At 33.1% G+C, this 20175-nt stretch overlaps 1 protein-coding gene across 3 annotated transcripts in view; it reads left to right on the top strand.

The window, feature by feature from the left end:
- Positions 1–18998, top strand: part of Ets98B (DNA-binding protein Ets98B) — a 41656-nt gene extending 22658 nt beyond the window's left edge. For all 3 annotated transcript variants that reach the window (XM_076116477.1, XM_076116476.1, XM_076116478.1), the window contains exons 2-6: positions 5522–6335; positions 7114–7268; positions 10623–10749; positions 13575–13724; positions 17784–18998. In XM_076116477.1, the coding sequence (XP_075972592.1) occupies positions 5522–6335; positions 7114–7268; positions 10623–10749; positions 13575–13724; positions 17784–17974 (1437 nt within the window). In that variant the 3' untranslated portion in view covers positions 17975–18998. The remainder of the gene's footprint in view (positions 1–5521; positions 6336–7113; positions 7269–10622; positions 10750–13574; positions 13725–17783) is intronic.
- Positions 18999–20175: the final 1177 nt, after the last annotated feature.

Genomic DNA, 20175 nt, shown 5'->3' with positions numbered 1-20175 from the left:
AGAATTTCACGCGACCGAATCAAAAGAGAATAGCTACAGATTGATAGCAGATACTTGGTTTATAGATAACCGAAAATGTATATTAAATTGAGCAACTAAAATAAGAAAAATTGCCAACTCACGAAACATTCCTTTTAAAAATAGAACAGTAGAATTTATTACTCAAAAAACCTTTAACTACAGTAGTCACAAAGAGCCAAAAACATAATTCTAGGTAATAATATATCCTTTTCTTGTTAGAGTAAGCGAGATAGAAATATTTAGAGCAGTACAAAGGAGTTAAGGTCGTCAAACCATTTAAAATTATCAGCCTTAATTTGTATGCACTACGTTTTTACAAACATAAAGTTGCGAGAACAGTAAAAACCCAAGGTCTGTACGAATTGTACCAGGAGGCTGTAAAGGTGATTGCAAATATGAACATTTGTATTAAAACATTCAAGAAAAAAATATTTTTAGTAAGACATTTACTCAAAGTTATTTCAAACATCATGATTTCGACATTTATTAAAAGTTATATTACATTAGGATTATTTTTTGTATTTCTCTAGGTTTTAAAAACATCCAATAGTAGCCTTATTGATGACGGTATTTGAATGTTTTAAAAGAATTACACAAAGCATTGTCTCAATAAGAAATCAGTTGTATACAATATGTAATTTCAGTCTGAAGTTACAGCTAATACCCTACACTTTTCAATGCTTTTAGAAAGAAAATTTGTTTATATTCTTCATAGTAACGTAACAATTGAGAAGCTTATAGTTTTGAATGTTTAACTTATATATTTAGTAACAAGAAAATGCTCTAATATGTACTCACGTTTACTCCGGTTCGGTCACGCCGCGCATGCGCCGTCGCCACAATGTCATGACGTCAGAGCCTCATTGTAGGCTTTTTTACTATACAACGGAACACCAGACTTCCTATAGATTAATCTATTGATCTTAAAGAGGTTACTATTGTTATTTGAGTTGTAAAGTTTGTTGGGGGAATTGTTTCTATGCAGCTAGTGGTTAATAATAGTACAGCATTTTTGATATACGTACTTAATACAGTTAATTTAACTTTGAGAAAAAGGGTTTGATAGTTGCTCGAAAATTTGTAATAGTCTCATACATGGACATTGTTGTTGAACTGAAAATATCATATTTTACAAAACGTTGTAAAAGAAGTAGGCTTACAGAAATCTGTCGTTCATAATTTATATGTTTTATTTGTATACCGCAAAACTAGTTTGAAATTGTACTATTTTCTTATACATTTCCATTAAGTACATACTTAACAATGTACTCAACTGTAAAGTGCTATTGTTTTTAAGCCATTACAAATAGGTTACATTCAATAAGATACGAGTTCTATTAATAACAATATATTATTCAATTAATCTAGAATACAGTTGACGTAAATAACTGTTTACATAATGATATGTATCGTCAATAAGAATTACAAGTATCGCGATATTTCCACAGATTTATGCATATTTACACTTGTATGTAAAAACTGTAAAATCCCACATCCGTATGATTTTTCTCAATTTTCTGAGAACGTTGCGTTATTACCGTTAGTCTGAGTCTACTTTGTTATCGGAAGTAGACAATTGACTTCATGAGTACACATGTTTCCCCAGAAATTCTGGTGATTTTTCGGGGATTAAAACAAGAGCTGTGGTGTGAGATTGTCTAGGAAGGGTTCTTAAGTCCGGTGTCTTAGTCGAACAAATGTTTTTTTCTTTCAATAATTGTAATAAAAAAAGAATGCAACTTTTTAACTTCTTCGTAGAAGCTTGATCACTTGTGTTCTCTACGATAATTTTATGACAAAGGCAGATATTAGTCAGAAGAAAAAATACTGTTTTTAAAAAAATGGTTTAACAATTTCCGAGATTACATCCTACAAAGTTTACCTATTACAAATAATAGGATATCCCTTATGACACATTAAGAAAATAAGTTCTAGTAATTTTATAAATTGTGTCTAGTATCATAGACCACAGTAATTGTTTCTAGGACAATAGAACTGAGACACCTAATTTAATTATAGGGTATTTCCTGAGGTATTTTTAATGATTTAATGTAGTTCTTGAACATTGTATGATTCATTTTATTGTTGCGTTTGAATAGAACAATTATATAAAATTGCAATTGTCATGACTGTATACTTAGCGTCAAAAATATGTATAGATATATAATTATATAGTTGACACATATTTTTTACGCTGCAGCCTATGTGTGTTATTATGACTGCTGCTTGAAACTACACTGTTTTCATTTAGATGTCAACTCTAATTTAAGCAAAAAGTTATGTGTTCGTTACGTCTGTCTGACTATCATATTCATTTTGATTGCTTTGTGATTGATTCGTACTTCGTAACTTTTTATTTAGGACAAAATTATATAGGTAAATAGTAGATATCTGCTTTGAGACTTGTTTTATTCCTTTTTAAGATTATGTATGATTGTGTTATATGTATAATTGTGAAATCACCTAGAGACACGTACTTTTTTATATGCGGGAGTTTTCCTTCATAAATAATATTATCGACTATAATATCTGAATAATTTTACTTTATTATCCATATTAAAGTTTCATTTCAATAATCGCAATTGGCACATATGAATATATTGTTTTATTGTTGCTTTGTTTCTTATCATAAGTTTATCTTGAAAAGCAAATGACTGATTACGCACGTTTTGAAGACAGTGTTTGTCACTGAAATGAAATTTATTGTAGTGAAGTTTATGTGTTATAAATCGATTAATTTTATGATTTTATTTAGATCATAATACAATCATTCGCATTGAACATATAATAATTTCTATGCCATACAAGTTTAGGAAACGTTTTTTTAAATTAAAATATGAATAATAATAAAATTAAGGTTTATAAAAACTCGACAATTTTTTTTTAATAACATTTTACAATTTTCTTTTACAGTAACAATAGCCTAATAATACAACAAAGCACGTGCCGCCTTAATATGCTTTTTGTTACTATTTTTATCAAATATTGTTGTAATATAATAATTTCCGCACCAAAAAATAATACACTAGGTAAAATCGCAATGAAACTTTCATAGTCAAAACACAGAGCGTAGGACAGGAGCATATTATTATCTTGAATCTCCAAATTACCATTGGAATTCGAAAGAATTTATGCAAATCTTATAAACAAACAGCTCTAGAATCAAAAGGTCAAATATTTCACGTCATTACCCGAATATTTTCAAAACATTTGACATTTTTATAATGAGTTGTTACGCAGACAGTTCCGCGTGCAAATATTAGTCTTAACACGTTTGTGCATACATAAATATTATATTTTTATTTCAAGTATTCAAATGTAAAAGGACATTTTTTTGATAAAATTCCTATGATAATTTTGACGTAAGTAATTCTAATTGCGTACGCATTTTAATACTACGTCATTAGTCTTAAAAATAAACGTTTTTAATAGAAAAAGAATAATTCCTACACATATAGAATAACGATAACTTTCAAATCATTTTATTTTAATCAACGAAACGAAACATATAATGTAACAGTAAGCCAATGACCACAGTCGATGTAATTCGATCGAAACGTCGGGCAATTAAATAAGGTAAGTATTTAAATAATTGTCATCGCGTTTATGACCCACTTAGCAATTTAACATTAAGTATAATAACTGCGGTAATTTATAAACTTTAATTAGTATAAAAATTATACGAAAAAGTTAATCATTCTCGATCACTCAAATTCGCAAAGAGTTGACATCATCGCCTATCCGATAATGATACCAAATCATTAAGAGGATGTACACATCCGTTAATAAATCACAATTATAACGATTTAATTTTGTGCCTTAATTTTCTTTGACATTCAAAAATAATCAACATCATTAATATCTTGGGTGATGAGCAAAACCATTTGTTTTTTTAACAATTAACGTCCATAAATAATCTTTCGCAATTTTGTAGTTAACCGCTATAAATATATTTTAACGAAGTAATTTAATTTTAGAAATAAATTGTAACATTATTATTCATTTCATCTGAAGGAATGTAAAGGAGTTGCTTTACATTTGCATAACTATTAGTATTATTTTTTCGAATAATTTTTAATTATAGCTCTGCTTACTTCTTCGTGTATAACAAGTGTGATGTTATTACACATTGACCTACTCAAACTCATTTTTCATAAGGAAAAACAACTCATTCAAAATATAAAAATCCCTATTCATAAAGCAGAACAAGAAAACTCATAAATAAGCATCTAACAACTTGATATAGAACAAAGCAATACATAATTACGGCACGATACGTGAGAACTATGTAAATACAAACAATTGTTGTATGAAAAAGTTGAAAAAGTATCAAGAACTTGTTGATTACCTCGACAGACCGGTTGATATACAACAACTAGATTTTCGCAATGTATTATTATGTTAGACAGTTGTGTAAGTGCGGTGCAATGGGCCTGTCATTGCTTAGAGTGAGTTTTTATTTGTATTTTACATTAAATAGCTGCCTAAATGAGTAATGGACCAGTCTGATGATAGGATTTGCGAAAAAATAACAATAGTGCCCACTCTCGGTTTGATGCATTCTGTCCCTGTCTAATTCTAATTGTAAGAGTGAGATGCAGTATAGTGAAATTGATACCATTGTCACCATAAGAATGTGATGTGATGTTCAAACCTACACGCGGTTTGAAAACAGGTTCAAATACTAAGTTATTAATTTACAAAGCCCATAAAAATTCCAAATTCCAAACCTCATGTTTTTTCCTCAAACCCAAAAAGAAAAAATACCTGTCAACATAATAACAATTTATATATCAAAATATTATATGATGAATAGAAACGATGATGTTATTACAAATGGTTTTCACGCGTTTGATCATACACAGTCCACATTTTCCAATCTCTAAGTTATTAGCAAACAATCTACATTATATTTGCATATTTTTTCTAACACTCGAACGATTTCTCAGAATCGCCAACTTCGTGAGATTATAATAACACCTACCGAACTACAAACTGTTAACAAATTGCTAAATATAATCCTATTGAGCTATTATCGCATGACCATTAATATTTTTTTAATCTGTGATTTAAGCTTTGTTAGTCACTACTAAATATAGTAGTTTGACGCTAGTGAATAGATAAATATACAAAGGTTTGATGTTAGGCATCTGCTTGTCGTCGGGTGATGGCGTCAGATGCTTTGACGCGCAAGAACGATGACCTACGCACACGCTACACCAACACATGTCATGACAACGACGGCCATCGTAATCTCCCAACCTCCGTCACTCACCCCGCATACGTCAGTTCAAAGACCTCATACACTACATATTCCGCACGTGTATCTTGATCAAATATTTGCCAGAACCTGATATCGATATAAAAATTAACACCTGCCCTCAGTGCGAAATCTAAGAAATCATGTTTATAGAACAACACCATACTTTTATAGCTCTAATTGACGGAATTGTAACTGTTAGTTTAACAGCGACTATATCATGTGACTCTTTGTCCTCAGATGCCACAAACGGTGCCACGGTCCGGGTGCAGCCCGCCATCGGCGTCTCAGGGCGAGAGAGCGGTGCCCGCCTCTCCGGCTGATCTACAACATCTACTTCGCCTGCTCGGCGCTGCATCCCCTCCAGAACCCATGCTGCACTCCCCACCCAACCCACACAACAAACCACCCCCGCCCTACCCCGAAGATAACACAAACAACGTGTTCTTAGATCGCCTCTACGACTTCGAGGGATATCCCACACCTTCTCCTTCTTCAGACGAAGGTTCCATACCAACAGTCGCTCTGCAGCCAGCGTCTCCTTACAATTCCCTCCAACCCTCCTCTCCATACAGTTCCCTTCAGTACAACTCACCACAAGTGTACATCAAAGAAGAACCAAACAGACTGTCGGTGCCGGGCTTCGCGTCACCTTACCCACTGTCACCATCAGGATCGTGCGTCTCATACGGAAGCCACAATCAATACTCTTCACCGGTCGCACAACACGAAGAATACATCGACATTGAGGAGCTTCTAAAAGAAAATCAAATTCTCCAAGACAGTGTTCAACAAAACTACATCACACCAAAAATCGAAGTTGAAGAGCCAAGAGATCATATCTTGCTGCGATCAGCATTGGAAGACACATCGTTCCAGAAAAGATTAAATCTCAGACCAATTCCGTTGGAGCTGGGCAGTGTAAAGATGGAAGAGAGCAGTGGAGGCGATGATACCCTAGTCGCACCAGACATCGACCGAGTCCTGTCTATGGCGATCGAACAGACCAAGAAGGACGTGGACAACACATGCACAGTACTTGGAATCTCACCAGGTGAGTCAAAAACGTCAATATCATTACTCACACAACTTTTATCGAGATATGTGCAACGTGCGAATATTTATGGACAATCATGTATGATTTACAATGGCATGTCATGAGAATGTTGTACGCATACGTATTACATGATTACTATTATTGTAATTAATAGTGACGTCACTCAAATTGAGTTGAGAAAAAACGTATTTCCACTTACAGAGTGTGCTAGAGCTACTAGTGTAACGCCATTATAAACATAAATGATTTCTGAGAAGTTGGACAGAGTGAATTACGTAAGCTTTATATTACTGTTTATATTGGCCCAGCGATGATCTCGTCTTAGTGACGTCTACATTATACACACATTGATTGTGTATGTAGATCTAAACACGCGCGTCTTAGTCGCGTTTTCTTAGAACGTAATATTCCTTAGGGTTGTTAATTAGTAAGTGATTGCTTACATGAAAAGCGTGATAAAATTACCGTGAGGCCAACGGTGTGATAATTTAAAAAGTCATCAATATAAATAGAAAAGAAATGAGTTTTGTTCGCCGCTATCTTGTAGGTATTAAAAGAATAATTAGAAATACCAAATAAGATGACAAAGGTTCAACGACATCGATATGAGTTTACACGCGGATAAGGCAGAAAACAAATGTTTGTGTAGTTCGAACGGTTGTGTATACAATGTGTGATGTTTTTTCAATAACAGTCCGAACTCTTAACACTGAATATGTTAGAGAATTGAAAATGAAAATCGAGACCTTTTGTGACAATTTGTTTTTGTTTGCAGATCCTATGTTATGGACCACCAGGGATGTAAAATCGTGGGTAATGTTCACATTGCAGCATTACAACTTGCCAATAGTACCTATGGAGAACTTCACGATGGACGGAGCAGCACTCGTAGCACTTTCAGAAGATGAATTTAATCAGAGAGCACCACAGGTAAGATTTCATGAAAAACTTTTTTAAATTGTATGTTATAGGCTAAGTCTAGTAAATGATTCAAACAATAATAATGATGAAATCGTGGGATTGATTAGAAAATGAAATTTTATTTTTCTGCTGGATAATGGATCGTCAAATATAGGTATTAAATATATTAAGTACGTATTTTAAAATTCGACTAGTCATTTGCAATAGACTCACCTAACACGTAATAGCCAAAGAAGCCAATAATTAAAATTTCGGAAAAAGTTTTGTATTAAAAAAATAGAATAATCGTATGACCCTGGAGTATATTGAGGGCGTTCGTCAGACCAAAGTCCACACTGATTCATATACAACTGATAATGCTATGTTTACTTGGATAGTTTTAATTGATCGGTTGGCTCTAAGAGAAAATATCTACAATGGATGTTATCATAGAGTTATCGTGTAAATTCCTCTAGCCACGTGTCAGGAAAGGTCAATAGATATACATTTATCACTTGCTTTATCTCTAGCGTAGAGGATAGGTCCATTTTTTATATCTGTCTTATTTAAAAATTCATTGTTGTTCGTTCTTACTCATTGAGTATAATGAGTTTGCTTTAATAAAACTCATAGTTATGAACACTATCATGTTTTTATATCTTCATTTGTGAATGAAAATAGTTGAGGTTACAAGTAATTAGATGAAGTTTTATCACATTTATTGTACTTTATCAGTATTTTTCAACATTTGAAAAATTTGCACGATAAAGACACACGATTGCTCGTGCCCGTATCAGATAAAAAATCTATTAAGTCGATACAGAATTTGCTTTAAATCAATAACCTAAGTTATGAAGTCACTGTACACATAACTCAATATTTTTTCAATCATACAATTCTTAGAACTATTACTGTTAAGTATATTATCGTCAGTCAAATCATCGGCGACCGTTTCAATAATTGCTTCTTAATTTTTTTTGTGTCTGCTTACATCATGTTTTTGGTTCGCGTGATTTTTGCACATGTTCAACGCAAAGAGAATTAATGAGCGAAGATGATTCGACGCTAATCGCATTCGGCATACTCCATCCGTTTTAAAATGCATTTAGACCAAGAATTCTATTAAGAAGTGGGTAATTGTAGAAATTTGTAACTGTACACTGGAAATAGTATTGATGTTTTACGTGGCGATAATAGATACATCATTATTTATTGTATTTATATCTTTAGGCTTGTTTCCAAATATAACACTTTCATCTAAGCTATTAGATTCTTAAGCATCTATTGTATTTAGTTTAGAAGGTTTTTTTTCTATTTCTTAACAAAGTCTTTGTTTACATTTAATATCATTACAATCCATGGTCAAATCATCTTCAATACAATCAATACAATATTCAGTGATCCAAGTAAATGTTGCAACGTTAACAATACTGATAGCAGTATCTACACTCGAGGGGACGGCGATAAGACTATTGTTTTAAATAATGATGATGCAATAGATTTTGTCTGAGTATTTCGTTGTAGGTGTACTATTGAATTCACAGACTTTTGTGTAAGTACTTTTGCAATTAGTACGTAACTACTTTTATAGCTTTTAATGGCATTTGATTCAAATAGGTGTTACAATAGACCTAGTAGAATTATATATGCAAATTTTGAAATTCTTCTTGAAATGAGTCAGAATTTTATGACTGTCAAAATTTGACCAAATCTATATTCTTAAGGTGCTATAAGTAGTGTTAAATAGGACAATTTAAAATAAATTTTAATAGCAAGTGCTTAAAACAAAATAAGACAAAAATAGAAAAGTATTTTTATCTGCATAGATATTATATTTGTTATTTGCGATTAGTCGCGGTTTTAGTACAAAGTGCCTTCATAATCGACTGTGACTTAACCAAACTTGAGGAAAATGCAGCTAAAAATCCACGTGTTGCAAGTGATGTAACTAAAGTAGGCTTCAAGCATGTATTAAGTAGGCCGTCGTTACCAAAACTTAAACATTTAATTACATTTACATAATATTCATTGACCAGGATCACGAAAGTAAGGAAATCCGTTACCAGTGACCCTCATTATGCAAGTGCTTCGGTTTGTTTATTTTCATCAGTTTTGTTCTAGTAGGCAACGGTTACGTCATCTTAATTTGTTAATAGCATATGTGTATACTACTATGTATTTTATGAGTCCGTTTAGACTAGATGATGGTTATGTCATTCATTTTTTAGATCAAATTTATTTTTATATCATCTCGTTTCTCGATTTTTATTATTACGTTGCGCACTTTGAACGATTATTACAATTTAAACTTTGGTCTTAGTAGTTCATTTAACTTGTTCACGATTTTGTAGATGAAGATTTTTTTTAATTTCTTGAAATAATTTTTGGTTGATTTTTTGCGTCGTATTTAACACCAGTTTTAAAATCCATCGTCTTGATATACTGTTGATTGCAATCGTAAAAACGTCTTCAGAAATTATGCCTCATTATTTTCTTTACGTGTTAAGGTATTTTCTTCGTATTTCTCAATGGAAAACTACCGTAAAGCCAGGTGTATAAATATAAAAAAGTCAGTAGCATCGTATCGAGCACGCCTGTTCCAATGGGCAGGTATCTTTGTTATCGCACGCGCCGCCGCCTCTACTTTCTCTAGCGATGAAAGTCTCAGCACCCTCAGACCCGTCTGCATACAAATTGCATCTTGTTCTTGGGAATATTCTGGCGTTAAATATCCACTAGATAATAAATTATAATTTCCTTAAGATGTGTGACCCAAGATATATCATAGTTATTTATTTCCCAAAGTAATAAATTCAATATCGCTTAGACTATGTTAAAGCCTTCGACCAGTTTTGATATTGCTTTTGGTATATAACAGACGAAGCACACTTGTAAACATGTAAGGCACTAAAATTAGCTCCAAATAGACCTGTACAGTTATATTTCGGCAAAATTTAAGATAAGATTCAAGTTAGATAAGATAAACAGCCCATATAAAGATAGGAATGTTACCAAAGAAGTTCTAATTATCATTTAACATCTTTACGATCTACAAAAACGATTCTCAATATCAAAATCCAACCACAACCCTATGAATATTTTACTGTAGTTGTAATAAATTTTGCACATCTATCTATATAACAACCATTAAAAACTAGTTTCTTAATTAACTTTGCTATTAGTATGGAACTAATAGCAACGTCTTTAATATTACAATCTCTGTCTGATGTTTCTTCAGTGATAAAAAATTCGTCTGCCACATTTTCGGTTCGCAGAATTTCTGCAATTTTCCTAAGAATTGCTTGCGTGCATGTCTATTTTTATTTATTTTTACATCTGCTGTTTTATTGGTTCGTGATTGATGAGTGTTTGATGTTGTTGCAGGCTGGAAGCACTCTGTACGCTCAGTTGGAGATCTGGAGAACATCACAACGATCTGATCACCAGCAGTTATCGGCATCGCCTATACCTACCCCCGCTGGACTCCCGTCAGCTGACGATATGAGTGACGGTACGTATCTTGATTTAAAACACTGTATCTGTAGAATAGTCGACAGCTAATCCTTAGTATAGAGGTAAATTACGAAGGATTGTGCAATAATTGTAGATTCTTATATTATTTACCTCTACGGCCTGCTATGTTGATATCTACTTTTATGTTATTCACAATAACGAGTATACTGGTTCTATAAACAGGTGATTGTCGACGTATAATCTTAATGTTTCTATCAGTGACAGTTTTACTACTCAAATCGGATTAATTTCGTGTAGCAATAACCTAAGGTCATATATTTCGTAATATTCCTTTATCATCAATTTCGTAAATCCCATCACTAATACTTTTAACAATTAGTGCGTTTAACGTCATTGCGATAAACATTAAATTAATTGCCCCGAGATTATAATGGATAATCTAGATATTTAAATTGAAATACCGTTGCGACACAACCACGCCCTGTACAGATTTATTGCACATAAATATTAAATAAATAATTGGCACTTAAGATGAATGAAATATTGATATTGTTGAATTTATTACCTTGTTGATCTGGCTACTTGAGAGTAAACAAAGGCTTTCTAACAATTGAAAATACAGTTATAATAATACAATGTTGAAGTAAACAGTTGTAAGACACATGCAACAAAAGTCACTCCAGATATCTATGAATGGTTCTGAATCTGTAATGTCGGTATGATTTGGAGAACCGACCACATAAGGGGAAACGCGCGTAAACTACAGATAGATGATTGAGAAGTAGATAGCTTGGTGCGTGGTCGAATGTGGCACGGCGATGCATCAGTCGCATGCATTGTGCATCGACCGTTACCGGCCCACATACGGACTGTGTTAGAGACAAACGAGCTAATGATATATGGCCAGTGTTGTGCTCACTTTATGAGGGAATTGAAAGCCACGATGTATTTGACGTAAAGGGGACAGGCGTGGCTGACTTTATTGGTGATAAACGATTAGCCAATGATAAGATTTACTATTGATGTGTTGAAGAATTTACAATCTTTGACTTTTGAAGTTATTTGTGCAAATGCTTGCCTTTGGAATTTTACAAGATAGCATAACGTCATAAAGAATTATTAGAATTACTGGAAATATAACTGCTTTATCAAAAATTGACGTCAATAATGATAAGAACTTATAAAAAGAATTATGACAATTACATAAAGATAAAATTGTGATTTATAAATGCAGCTGTCGAGACTTCTCGACGCCCTTAATGGTTGGACAGTTAGCTTATAAATAAAAAAAGTTTCAGATAGTGGCACAGGAAATAGCGATCGACAATTATCTGCGACTCAGTTGTCAGTCCACACATGTTGTTTGACATAAAGATTTATATCAGAAAGGCCCTGACAGAATGAAGTAAACCAAAGGGGTCAATAGAACAGATAGTGAATTCAAAACTCAATTAGATTCTTAAAATGCAGTAGATGTTCAAATAGCCATAAAGCAAACACACTAACACGTCATCGAGCTCAGAAAGCATAGGCCTACTCGACAGGGAGCCGTAACTAAGTGTGAAAATGCAAATAAAATTAATTTGTTAACAACACAGAGCACTGTGAAGATTCGAGAAGGATCAAGTTACGCATATTTTTGCATACGATTGCAACTATCGATAGCGAATTGATGGTCTGTGATAAAAATACCTGTTTAATAAATATTTATTGTAAGACAGCTAACACAATGAGAGAATGAGAATTTTAAAGCATAAAATTTGAAGCTGGTGAGCAATAAAATGAATTGCTTACTAATGTAAGAACCACGCCTAGTTACAGTTAATCCATCAATCAGATGTTTGTCGTTCTATTGCCGTTCTGTCCCTTACTCGTCGGTTTCGAACCCATATACGTCAAGTCTCGTTTTTATGTCGTTTCCCGAAGGCCTAGTTTACGCCACCGGACTCACAAGGTCGTACACGACAAAGATAAACTTGCAGCTCACATCGGGAAAATTTCCATTACCCCCTTCACATACGGTGTAAAGTACTACGAATTTTGATTTAGACCTGTCTGTGACACTTTGCTCGTCTCTTTTAGTAAATTTACTCTCATTTCTTTTGCGTCGCTAATATGTACCTTATCGGCGTAGGTTTAAGAGTGAAAATCACGTGCAGTTCACCCAATGCCATAGTTCCCTCAAATCGTCTGCAGCATTCCACTCAGCACTTGGCTTTCTTCTTTAAATAGCATGTTGCTATTTAACTGTTCTCCAGCTTTGTTTATATGATTCGTTTGAATGTCAGTCTGTTTACACGTCTAGCAGTGAAGGTCAGATGTTGTTAATTTGGATAACGTTTACACTATCTGTTTTAAAATTACTTTCAGTTTGAGCGTCTTCGTAATGAAAACTTTCTGTAAGTTTTTGTTGGTATTTATTATGAGGCTAGCTGTGTTGGACATGTCCAAGCTCATAGTTTCATAGAAACGATGAATTGATATGATAAGGTTCTAAGAAACTATCGAGGTGCCGTCGTGTTGGCTGGCTTACTACTTTTTCCATCAGAACATTACCAGAGCGGATAATGGTTCTAAATTGTTGAATTATGGACATATTTATGTATGTAGGTCGCAGGTGACACGCGCTGAACCAGCTCTTATTCTTGATAATCATTTGCATCACAGTACTTCATGGTTATATTTTGTAGATCATGTCGATTATGATGGAATTTTTTATAGGAATAACTAGCCAGGTTTTTGTACTACTTCTTTACATTGACTATGGAATCTGAATATTCTTTACAAACAATATGTAAATTCTCTTACTCTTTTCAGTATCATTATCAAAATTAGTATGTTAATTGTAATTTTCTTCTACAGATGAAGATTCAGAGTCAGCAAACCCGAGTGCGGTGACAGCAGGCGGTAAAGCGAAGACTGGTAGCACTCACATACACCTGTGGCAGTTCTTGAAGGAACTCCTGGCGTCCCCTCATGTTCATGGATCTGCGATACGGTGGTTAGACCGAAGTAAGTAGCAGATTACATATACTATATATAATAATTTTAGCTAATTTTAGCCCCGGTTTCATCACTTGAATAAGTCTTGGATTAAGCTTATTGGGTGGAATTGTAACAGATGTTGTTATACATTTGCTGCCACTTTATCTAACGATTATTTTATCCGAGACTTATCCACAAGCTGTAAAACTGATCCTTAATTTGACTTTATTTTTTTATGAGAGACATAGACAAATATTTATAATTCCCACTTTTCTAGAAACAAAATAATATGTAAAACGTAATAGAAAGGTCGTGTAAAGTTAAATAATAAAATGAATACTACGTTTAATTATTGCATACGCTCGTATCGTACACTTGCACTTTGACACCTCTTATAACCTTGTTTACAGTGTAGTAATTAGCGTAATTTTACAATATCGATTCATTAAGCGAGTGACAAATATGTTTTTCATCGTATCGGTACAAATAAGCGTATTATTTAACAGGTAATCTGGACGATTTGTTACAATTTCATCGCAAACACGTCAATAACTTTCTTATCGAAATTCGTGAAATGTAAAGTCATTTCTATTTTTATCGATGGCGATATTTTTTGTTGAAATTATTTCGATACACGTATCATTTTTTATGAAAACAACATTATGTGATAATATGTAAAGTACCTGTAACTTGGTTTTCTGATTAGAATTGACGTCAATGAGACGCTATTGATTGTTATCATTAGGGGTTTGGACGTTCATATCTTTGATATGATCGACTTGATTTTTTCTGATTCTTGTATGAATCATATTATCTTGTTTTTCTAGAAGACCTTTTTTAAGAGTTTGCTGATAAAATTTTAGTGATAAGTAGTCATGTGATCAATTGTGATAAAGGTAGTTAATTGATCATTTTTCTGTCTTGATACAAATGGCTTAAGATGTGATTCCATATATTCTTATTAAACCTCTATCTAAATCTGTTGTATCATATACATTGGCTAGCAAAATTACGGCTACCATGACACCTAAATCAGCAACAAATAATAATCTTGTTCTTTATTTTTCAATTCTGTTACTAAGTAACAATGACACCTGATACTAAATAATGTGGGTTTTCAGCGGCAACTAAAAAGTATTTTATGCCCCATTGTTCAAATGTTAAGTAAACAACTAACAAACACTGAGATAATAAATTTGATTTCACAATAAACGACAAATGATATTGTTTCTTTAGTATAATATAGTGTAATGTGTTTGTATGATAAAGGTTTGAATGATACATTTCGCATTCATTTTCAATAATAATTTACTTCACTACTATCATTGTCTGATGTCTATTGCTATTTGCAGTAACTATTATAAAAATAAAGACTGATGACAAAGATACCGATTTCAGGTGATACAAAAGCTAAACTTTAGGAAAACAAACCAACGTAAAACGCGAAATTGTTGCTGTAGATTTGCAAAATTTTCTGTTTCATTGATTTTCATCCTACGGGTATTGTTAGTTAGTGTCTTTACTATTATATTCCTTTCATAACATTTGTCCTTCCTAATGATCTTTAACTTCACAACCTCATTGAATAAAGTATGTAGAAAACTAGATCAATTAAATTCTAGTACGTTTTATAGTTGTCAAGTCAACAATAATATATTTTGTATCAGACTCGGCCTCGTTTAATTATAGATAAATAAAGATAAATCGAAGCTTGTAAATATTAATGTTTGCGCATTCATAATTAATTGTACCTACTGCGCAGTATTTATCCGATGTAAACCTTAAGTGCTTTTTCCTCTAAATGGTTAATAATGTAAAGGAGCAGACAGCTTACAAGCACGATTTACTTACATTTAAAGTTTAACTGACTATATAAACATTGATAATGATTATGACATGATTCTTAAAGAAAAAGAACGTATTCTTCCAGTAATTCTTGAGCATGACCAGTTTAATGAACAAGGTAACATTATAAACAACTATGTGGAAGTGAAACCTAATCCTTCAGGTAAACCAAGAAGAGGTTTTAAAAGAATTGATCTCAAAAAAAAGGAGCGAGAAAAACCTGTTTGATACAAGCCTGTACAAGCCCACGATATAATGAGACAAACCAAATGACCCTTTGTTCACGAGTAAACATCAATAAACGATATCTTTTATAATTGGCTCGTAACACGGAATCAACTTGTTTTGTTCTTGAAACATTAATTGTAATAAGGCGTGGCTTGACAAAGGTGTAGATTTGTTACTAACTAGTCTGCATCTCTGTCTAGCAAACACAATTGAACAGAGATAAACAATTTTGAAAATGTCACATTAACATTGTAGTAACTTCATGTTACGATGAGTCAAGGTGATTCATCAATGGATTAATATTAAGCTTTTTGTAATCCTTCTTTGATTACTTTAATTCGTATTCTTTCAAAAAATATGATGCAATCGACGCAAAATACTAAGTATACTAATGCCACCGTAATGCCACACCTATTTCGTCATTATAGCGATTTTCATTTTTCTCTTTTACCTACAGTTTTGCCACAACCGCTTTCAAACGACCTTACTTTGCATTGATGACTAAAACTTAGTATCTTATTCCACTTTATTTTGTAGTCGATTTAAATTCAGAGTACCTCTTAAAATCGTGAGTTTTATTCTTATATGTTAATACTAGTAGTACATAGTGGTTTTGAAAGGTTACTACTACACAATGGAGACATTGAAACGTGTTTCGAATGAACGATCTTATTTTTAAAACCTTGCAATTTTAGTAAAAAATATTCTTGAGGAGGGGGCCAAGCATATCTCCTTGTGTTACTACAAACCAAACTAATACATTGCTTTCGATTTAAATATGAATAGTGGTGTTTCACTTCAGATTTCACTTAGTATCTTATAGTATACATTTGACCTGTCACTTAGATGAATCTAATCGTGATCAAATGCACCAGATAACGAATCTTACGCACATGATTCTGTAAAATAGAATCGAACGACATTCCTTAGTCCAACAGTCCCAAGGTGATCAGGCCATTTACCATGTGTACTATAAAACGCTTAAATAAAGGTTATCTCGTGACTGGATATAGGAACCGCATTGTTTCGATTTATGCTATTGTGTTTTTCCTATTTGGGTCACGAATCGTACATCCCTGTCGTTATTGCATTTTGTAGTGCACGACTTGTCTTAAAGGATAGTATTTTAGTCTGACAATTGTCGATATTTCATGTCTATCGTTAGCTTTATTTTGTATAGCATTTGATTTAATTTTGTTTATATTCTTAAACTAAATAAATCAATCCTGAGTCCTTTCATTGTACATTCAAATATTGTTTTTTTTTATCTAAGCAACCGTTGACTCACTTATCACTATCGTGATACTAATCATGAATTGTGTAATAATAATCTGATTTTTAGTGCAATTTTCGTGCGATAAATATTGTTGCCATCTTAATAAGTTCATCTGATAGAACACGATAAGCAAAATCTAATCATAATTAACATTATTACGCAATTTCTACACAAATAAAAGTCATGACACCTCTTAGAATATCACTTTATTCGATGTCGTTTTAAACACCATCGAAATGAAACCGCAATGGTATCTAAAATAAAACCTGAATCTGTATGATCGTTTTATAGCGGCTTTCTGCTCTCCGAATTCCTTTCACTCGTTTTATTTTATACGCAACTGCTAAAAAGTTGTCGCTCGAATTTATATTGTTTTTAGTTGAAATCGTAATGAGTTTTTTTTTAGAATCTAGAAGCACGCTCAACGAAAATAAAATTTATAACTGATTAAATCGATTCACGATCCTATCGTGCGACAAACGGACGGCATAGCGGTCACCATTCATTAGGATTTACTTAGTGTCCTACAGTGACTTGGCTTTAACGTATGCAAATCGCCAATTTAATACTTCGCAACTGTCTCAAACGCTTTACTCTGTTCAACAAGACTTTTATGCTCCACGTGCCAATCGTGAAAAATGCAATGACCTCAAATAAAATATTCGTCTAATGTCTCTCAAAAATAAAATTCGCCAGGTACCCAAGTGCAGATGGTTAATTCATGTCGTGCTCCACAGGTAACGGTGTGTTCAAGATTGAGGATTCAGTGCGTGTCGCCAGGCTTTGGGGCAAGAGAAAGAACAGGCCGGCCATGAACTACGACAAACTGTCTAGGAGTATCCGCCAGTACTACAAGAAGGGGATCATGAAGAAGACGGAGAGGAGTCAGAGGCTCGTCTACCAGTTCTGTCATCCGTACTCCTTATAAATACTCTAGATTAGCGATAAGTTATGTAAATAATTTATTAACGTTGTATATAAGGGTGCGTGAGAGCCGCGGTAATGCGGACGGTACGATGACTGGCCGCGTTTTGCGTCGCAATCGCAAATCGCCGCGCAGTCGCCGAGTTTGTTTGATAGCCGAATTTTCACTGGCCTCTGTCATCGACTTGTCAGTCGTGAGGTCGGGAATTAATAGGCGTCGTGTACACTATCCCTCCATAAAATTCGGGAAAGGTAATTTTCTCTGGAATTCTATTGGATGGGACTTTTTGCTGTGTTACGTATTAAGTTTTTTTTTACCAGCGATTAAACGATCACGATCCGTTTTTTCGAGTTAACATAAGGATCGTCCTCGTCGAAAGCTGGTAATGTTTATCCCATATATCTATGATATATTTCTAGTACGTTCTATGAACTTTTAGGTAAATAAGAATTGTGTAAATATTTAAGAAAACTGTACCCTCTGTTGTTTGGTACTCAGAGTAGTGATGTTTAAGAGATTATACTCGATTATAAGTTTGTAAACGTGTTTAATATTTTATGAAATATAAAAACAAGAAAAAATGTGTCAATGTAATTTTTATATTAAAAATATTTAAAAAATGACGAGTTACGTCGAATATTGCAATAATAGTTATTAATAAATTAAGTTTTAATATTATTGATGGCGGTTGAGAATGTGCTAAAATTGATTTGGATTGAAAATGATTATTATAGTTTTGTGCCAAATAGACAATTAGAATTTATTCGGGACAAAAATATTATATTGTAAATTGTGAATAGATTTGGTATCCCGCCGATGTAAATATTATGTTCTGTATAAATATTTACAATAATGGTGTTGGGATATAATATAAAATAAAGTAGATTATAAAGAGAAAAATATTATTGTAATGTTTTTATGTTAACGCAGTTAGCGTTACAAATTTTAATAATTATTATTATTGGACCAAACTAATGTAGATTTTATGAATCAATCTTTATGTCATAATAAAATAAAATGGCCATTATACATGTTATTTTATTTTCCTGATATACATCTAATCTGATTAGTTTTTACTATCTTAAATTCTTTACGACTAGCTCAAAATGATAATCGCTAATAAAAGTTACACGTAGTCGCTTCTGTGCAGCTTAAAGAAGGTATTACTACCACTTATGAAAAGAGGACAATGAAATCAGATATATTATATGATTATAATACAAACTAATTGAATAATTATCAAGAGCAGTCTAATCCATGTTCATCATAATACTTTCCGTAACGGCTAGATTTTAATCAATTTACTAGTTAAACGAAATATTTTAGTTGAAAATCACCACTTTCACAAATTTCTCATGATCAATTGAAAATGAGATCATTGATATCAAAATATGTCGTAAAACAATACCATTTTGGAACAAAATATAATACACAAAATCTGGAACATGTTGCGTCAAGTTGCGCAAAGGTGACGTCATCGTCTGCCAACCGCCAAATTCCAAGAGTGAAAGTGCCTTTCGCCGTCCTTTTGGAGGGGAGGACGACCTCAAGGGGGGAGGGAGGCGAAGGGGGCGGTGAGGAGGTAAATTGTGTAAGAATAGCACTTGATGTTTAACTTTTATTATAAGGCTATAAACTATTTAGCTGTCATCTTATTTATTTCGGGAAATAGTACCAATCTTTGTTTAAGCTTTTTTTTCCTTTCATCGTAAAAATGCAATATGCAGTAGCTATTTTTGAAGGGTGAACCTGTGATTGGTCTACGTGACTCGCTGCAAGTTTGCTAGATTTTACTGAGCCCTCTAAAACTTTTGCATGATTGGGCCTTTGATCATAGAATGCAATACAAATAAATAATGAAGAAATAATTATAATCAACATAAATGTATTATGAGTTTTTGTTGCCCTTATTATTGGCATAGGTATTATAGATAGAGATAGTTCCTACTACTCTCCGGGAACATACTTAGTTGTAATCACATTAATCAAAAACAAAAAATCCTGCCAAACACAGCCAAGTGCAGTTATCGAATTAGCAAGAAAACACATGCAATTAAGCTTCTCACGTGTCAAACTATCCGATTTTCACAAGTAACTAGCCACTAGCCAGTATTACTTAAAGCCGAAAACCAAGACGAAAAAGACATTAAACTACAACCTGATCAAAACAAACACAGATTCTTAAGAATATTTTATGGTAAAGT

Source organism: Anticarsia gemmatalis, chromosome 7 (genome assembly GCF_050436995.1).
Source record: "Anticarsia gemmatalis isolate Benzon Research Colony breed Stoneville strain chromosome 7, ilAntGemm2 primary, whole genome shotgun sequence".
NCBI classification, from domain to species: domain Eukaryota; kingdom Metazoa; phylum Arthropoda; class Insecta; order Lepidoptera; family Erebidae; genus Anticarsia; species Anticarsia gemmatalis.
The sequence above is the reverse complement of the archived record's forward strand: the minus strand, read 5'-3'. Positions and strand labels throughout refer to the sequence as shown.